Source organism: Pundamilia nyererei, unplaced genomic scaffold, assembly GCF_000239375.1.
Source record: "Pundamilia nyererei isolate P.nyererei 1_Seehausen unplaced genomic scaffold, PunNye1.0 scaffold00042, whole genome shotgun sequence".
Taxonomy (NCBI): domain Eukaryota; kingdom Metazoa; phylum Chordata; class Actinopteri; order Cichliformes; family Cichlidae; genus Pundamilia; species Pundamilia nyererei.
In genome coordinates this window covers 2,490,019-2,496,374 of record NW_005187443.1, presented here as the reverse complement: position 1 = coordinate 2,496,374, position 6,356 = coordinate 2,490,019, and the positions used below count along the sequence as shown (strand labels likewise).

The 6,356-nt window shown below is 42.3% G+C and overlaps 1 protein-coding gene across 1 annotated transcript; it reads right to left on the bottom strand.

Moving 5' to 3' along the window:
* Positions 1-1,677: 1,677 nt before the first annotated feature.
* LOC102211670 (UPF0258 protein KIAA1024-like) lies at positions 1,678-4,789 on the bottom strand. Its single transcript, XM_005731394.1, has 3 exons — positions 2,786-4,789; positions 2,156-2,374; positions 1,678-1,872 (listed from the first exon to the last, which is right to left on the bottom strand). Exons 1-3 carry the CDS (start codon positions 4,787-4,789, stop codon positions 1,678-1,680), a joined length of 2,418 nt encoding a protein of 805 aa, XP_005731451.1.
* Positions 4,790-6,356: the final 1,567 nt, after the last annotated feature.

Genomic DNA, 6,356 nt, shown 5'->3' with positions numbered 1-6,356 from the left:
ATTGGAAAGGTAATGGATCCACAAACAGCCTCATGGGGAGCACTTGGCAGGTATATAGTGCATCTACTTAGGCCCATACACTGAAGCACGACCCACTCTCTCTATACATCCTGTGTAAAGTGAAGTTTTTATGGCATGACAACTGTCCAATCCACATCAGAGGAAGATGTGCACCTAAAAGATGCAATGCAATCCAATTAGTCCTGAAAAATACTGAAGTTGAGCAGCTTACAATGTTACATTTTTGTTGAGGTGGTGTATTTAATTCAATTATCTGGTCATTGAAAGGCTGTGGTTTCCGATGAGGATGTATTAGATTACAGTCTACTGTAAGTGTGCTTTATATTTTAACCACAATAAAGGGAACTCTGCACATTACATCACAGCCTTACTTTGGAGTTCAAGCAACAGCACTCTGACAGCAAAAGCTGAAAGATAGAAGCTTTACACAGGTAGTTTTGTTGCAGAGATATATTGTTGTATCCCACTATAGATGAACAGATTTGACATCAGCCGCAATGTATTCTTTAGTCAGGGACAAAAAGTTAGCATACTTAGTTCACAGGACGTTTTCAAAGGACAGCAGAGGAATCTGCTAAGTGAGTCTGCAAAAATGTGGAAAAGCTATTGGCAAGTGAGTACTGTGAAAAGATAATGTGCATAGGTGGACTCCAAAACATCCCATCAATTAAATTACAAGTGGAATCATCCACTCAGAGAGTGGTTACTGGAAAGGGCTTCCTCCTTTTTTCACTGCTCCAGAGCCAAAGCATCACGAACGACAACAAAAACAACAACAACTTTCATTTCGTGAAACCTGACGCTTGGTAAACACTCTGCTCCACAAGTCAGACACATTCAAAAATGGATTAGACAGTTTGAAAATGGGCGAAAACTCTATAAAAATATTATTTTTTTAATAACTTAACATTTTATGAGCAGTATATCTTTTAAAGTACAAGAAGAAATGTTGAAACTAAACTTAATTATAAAAAGAAATCCAACTCTATTTATAAATTACAGATGTTAAACTCTGATTTACTAATGAAACAATTATCTTACATAGAGGTGAAATAAGCCCTAGTTTGTTCTCAGGCGAACAGCAAGAACAAGTCAGGCAGTGTTCAGTGCTCAAGCATATTCACAATGCATTTTTTAACAGTGCTGTTTCTCAGAAAAGTGCAGATGAAAGGAGGGAAAAAAAATAAAAAGTCCCTTTTGCATTGGCTCAGTATTACTAGTTTCAACATATGCTATCAGTTACTGTAGAACTGTGTAAAACCTTTAAAGTTAGTTACTTCCTTTGCAGTCGCTTCAGTTTAGTAGGAACATAAGTCATGAAATAAATCATAGCAAATGGGAGAAAAAAATGGCACGGGAGATGATTTACAGTGTGTATGCAACTGTACGAGGGAATGGCTATATGTAATTTCCAGTAACAGTTAAAATCCTCCTGTATTTCTGAAGTAATAAATAATGATGGTGCATGCAGAGAAATAAAAGGAGGTATTGATCATTCGCAGATCATCAAACCCGCTCAAGAGTCACAGTCTCTCCTCCACTAATCTCAATAAGAATCCCATATATGGTCCTAGGCACAGCTCATAGCTGCTGAAAATAAATATATTAACAAATTAAATGAAATCAGGCAAAAAAGTGAGTTTTCTGGAAGAGGCTTCACTGGCCCATGGTGCAAATGGGAATGACGATGATGAGAATGATAGTCACTGCAGTGGCTATAAGTGCAATCAGCTTGCAGATCTTGGCCCGGCGGAGATCAGCTTCTTTACGCCTGAGTAGAGCATCGTAGCCTGGATTGTAGATGTCGTCCATCCAGAACTCCATGTTGTTCGGGTTCAGAGACTCGGGAGCCTGAGGGACATAATTCCATTTAGTTTCTATACCAAGTAGATATATATTTATTATTTCACACTTGTTCCATGTTTTTATTGGCTGACCAGTCATTTCCTTTTGCACTAAGACATTAAATGTGCAACACATAAATATAAATAAAGTTTGACTGATCGATATGGATGTCAGCTGACTCTGCATTAGGCACTGATATTAGGCAATCAAAAAAAAAAAAATCATACAACATATTTGCTTGTGTCATTTCCACACTGCTTGTGTCGCTTTAAAAGTCAGAAATTCTTGCCTGTAAGTCCAATGGTGAGATTCGTGCTTCTCTGTCATCTACAGTCCATATTGGTCTTCCCCTTCCCTCGGCCAATCTGGGGTCCAGGACCTTTCCAGAGCTTAGCCCCCCTGTGAGACTGCTGTCTTTGTGGTGGAACAGGGATGAGTTAAACACTTGTTCCACCAGGCTGGCAGGCTTTTGGGAGAGTAGGTTAGTGGTGCTGCCCGACTGATCTGCCTAGAATAAATATGCACCAAACACAGATTTTATGTATGCTGTTTAGATGACAACACATCTTTAAAGTATTTAAAATTCCGTAAGTCGACAATGTTAGTTATGCTAAATACCACAATGTATATACATTTCAATATACTTCTTTTCAGTCTTGACCAAATCTTAGTCATCCTAAAAGTTTAAACCAATAGCTCACTTGTCAAACAACCACATAATCACAGATGTCTAGTCGGCAAAATACAGAGTTAAAAACATGCCTTTTTGAGGCTGAACATCATGTTTATACTCATGGCTGAAACTGTTATGTACGTTTAAGGGCGATTAATTATATGCTTATGAACTAATCTCTAATCTAACATTTATTTTTTGTATCATAGAAAATATAGGATCAAATACTATGTGGAATTATTCTACCTGCCCGGTTTTTCTTTGTGAAGCTTTGCCATCTTTACTTTTCGAGAATGACACAGTCCAGTCTCTTGCAGAGTTAGACACATTCAGTTGTTTGGAGTCAGAGACACTTTTCTCTTCAGGCTGGGTTTTAGAGGCACGACTAGATGATGCATCCTTCTTCCCTTCTTTCACGCCCTTTGAATCTGCCTGACCTTTGCTGCTTTCTGTTTGATCTCCTGGAGTATTCCAACGGCTCCAGTCCAGACTACTGGAGCTGGTAGCGGGAAACAGATGTCCAGATGCAGACAAAGGTTGAGGTTCTGATGATTCTGAAGGAGTTAAAGGGTGGCTCATGAAAGAGGAGACACCACTAAGAGGTTCAAGCCATCTCCCACCTGTAACTTGTCCGCCACCTCCGGGTGGCTGCTGGATCTTTTCATCTAATCGCTGTAAAGCAGAAAGTACCTGGGAAATCTCAGACTTCACATCATTCAGCGATTCTAGCTGTCTTTCTATCTGGCTCATACGAAGCAGTAACTTACAGACACTGGCTTTCAGCCCATCGTCACTGCTTTCTAGAGAGTGAAAGAGCCTCTGGAGTTGACCTAGCCGGCCACGTCTAGCCTCAGGGGTGTCCTGGTTAGCGGTGCTATCACTGGGGTGCAGGACTCCTGTGGAACCACACATACTAATGTCATCTAAGAAACGAAAGATTGCACTGATGTCATCTTCCCCAAACTCAGGGTCATCTAATGAGGTCATAAAAGAGAGGCGATCAGCATGAACAAGGCTACGGAGTCGCCGAGGGTCCGGTGGGTCTGTCTGTGTTGCCTGAGCTTTGAATCCATCAGCTCCACCTGGCAATCCACTATCTCCACTCTCTCCTCCTGAAGACCCCCCAAAGCCCCTACTGATAGCAGGGGTTGAACGTCTTGGAAGTTGCCCCCCTTGTGATTCTATGCCCATCCCAATGCTGTCTAGTCCTAGCCGATCCTCTAGACTGTGACTTTTACTGCTCCATGCATGCTTTTTTGTCCTAGGAGGTTGAAGGTGCCGTGGGGATGGCTCCGGGATAGAGCCGGGTCCGAAATACGTTGAGTCCTGTAGGTCATCCAAGCTTTCATGTTTAACTCGCTGCTCTGGAGTCTGGTAAACTGCTGTTGGTGATGGGTAAGGATTAGGGATCATATCAAAGCTGAGATTGTCAAATCCTTTCTGCCCTTTGTTGGGACTGGGAGACTCACTGCTAACAGTGACCTGGGGTATTAAAGGTGGCTGGTTGTGGAAGTCTTTCCTGAAGATGTTTCTCTTCTGGTCAACCGATGTTCCCTGTTCAGCTTCAAACACCTCCACGGTGGCAGAATCTCCACTAGACTCACTGTCTGTTTCCAAAGGTAGGTAGATATTCTTCATTGCGTTGTCAGAGATTTGACTGCTAGGATACAGAAGGGTGGTGTGAGGCAAGTCGAAAGACACAGCCCTCGCTCTTATTGGGGGGGAGGACACAAGTGAGATAGGATCCGGGGGAAGACTTGCTCGTTTCCGCGCTGAGTAATTTGATTTTGGAAAAAGCAAGTGCTGGTCAATAGGCTGGCCACTGGAGTCAGAGTGGGTGCGTACTCGTTCTCGACCAGGGATATTCAGCTGGTGGATCCCAGGCAGACTGGGGCCTGGGGACTGGTCAACAGGCAGGACAGTGGGAGCTCTCATTGGTTGGCTCCCTTCAGAGACCCCACCCGTCATCTGAATAAGATTGAAGATAGTTACTATGTCAGCAGCGACACCTATGGGTGATAGCCCCTGGCCTCTGGTAGAAACTCTGTCCCTGAACAGAGTGGCTGGGAAACAGGGATCCCTGCTAGCTGCAGCAAAGAGCAAACTCCTGAGCTCAATAAGGTGCTCGAGGTCAAAGCGGCTGCTGACCATACGACAAAGATCCTGGAACGTAAGCCACTGGCGCATATTGGCCAGTTCCTCCAGGATCCCCAGAAGAACTCCAGGGTATTCCTGCTGCAGGTTAGCCATGGTTGCTCACCTGACAAGCAGAAGAAAGCAGTTAGGATAGGCAAAGTTTGCTACAATTTAAATATAGCAATTCTCAAATGCAAGACAATGCCACAAAACTACTAAGTATTAAAGCCACTTAAACATGATTGCAAAGGGAATTGAAGTCCTATATTTGACCAGTCAAAAAGTGAGTGAAGATAAAATAGTTTCCCCAGGAAAGCATGTTTGTTGAATTACTTAAATCAGAATAATACACATGCTGTGTATAAATAACAAAAAACAATAGTGATGTAAGTGAAGTTATTGTAGCCTAGGCATTACTACTACTACACATTTCTTTTGTATTATTATTATAAAAAATATAGTTTACCGGTTCTAAATGATGTCTTACTCATTTTACAGTCACATTTATTATGCTGAGGTTCTTATATTAGCTTACAAGTTTCTGTTAGTTACAGAAGTGATTCAGACACCTTCCTGTACAGAGGATACTTTTTTCAGTTTTGGAAAGCGACCTTATTCTGGGGTCCTAAAATAAACGATCATCTGATCTGATGACGGCGTCACACTGCGCACACTTACCTCACTGGACATTTTTAATCCACCTTTTCTATTAACAGCTTCAGGGCATTTACTGAACAAATGAAGACCATATGGATGAACATACTGACGTGCATTTGGAAACTCCAATTGTTGCATTTGTAAATGATCTAAATATACAAACAGTATGGACCGCTGTCTTTCTTTTGTTTTTAAAGAAAAAAAAAAAGACCATGACCTCTTTTGGATTAGTGTGTCAGATGGGATAAAACCAATTACAGAAAAATGCTGCAAATATGCAATTTAGGTTGTAAACACGTCGGTAACAGTGAAGCATATCCCAAGGCAAACCTAAGTGTATTTCCACTTACCTGAATCTACCAGTGCAGAATTACAGCCACGCCTGTATCCATCAACCAAACATCCAGATTTACACTGACAGAGAAACCGTATTCCAAATAGGTCTGGTGTAGCATCGTTTTAGTCACTCTTCTCACGGGCTTCTCTGCGTTTGAATCAGTGTCGAGCCCACAGCCCGGGCAGGAGAGGAGAAAATTAGAAATCAGGTCATCTTCCCACAAGTCCCTGCAGTCCCCTAAGGGACCTCAAAATACATCCAAACGGTTTCCCCTCACCACAGATCAGCGACGACACTTGTAAAGTCAACAGTACACCGACATTTCTAACTGACACAGTGCAGGAGAAACACTCTTGGCAGGGCACTGTGATGTGCAAGAGTGGGTCAGGACCTGGAGCATATTTTCTCAGGCTGCCATGGCAATAATTGGCTATGTGTGCAAGATGAGCATGAAAATAAAGGGCAGATTAAAAATTGATGTTTGCTAATTGACACTCCTTCAACTTCAAACCGACAGTGAACCATAAGGTGCAGGCTAAATTGCCTGCTGGATTGCTGTGCACACACAAAAGTGTCTGCCAGACTCCAGCCCTCCCAGAGTTTTCACCATTACTCTGCATTATCATCCATAAAGGGTTGTACTTAAAACCCCATTAGACCAAGAGAGATGCGAGGCTTTCATCGCTG

Coding starts and splice junctions, on each gene's coding strand:
- LOC102211670 (XM_005731394.1), bottom strand. CDS start 4,789: ATGGCTAACCTGCAGCAGGAATACCCTGGAGTTCTTCTGGGGATCCTG. Junction 2,375..2,785: donor CACAAAGAAAAACCGGGCAG/GTAGAATAATTC, acceptor TATTTATTCTAG/GCAGATCAGTCGGGCAGCAC. Junction 1,873..2,155: donor TCTCACCATTGGACTTACAG/GCAAGAATTTCT, acceptor TATGTCCCTCAG/GCTCCCGAGTCTCTGAACCC.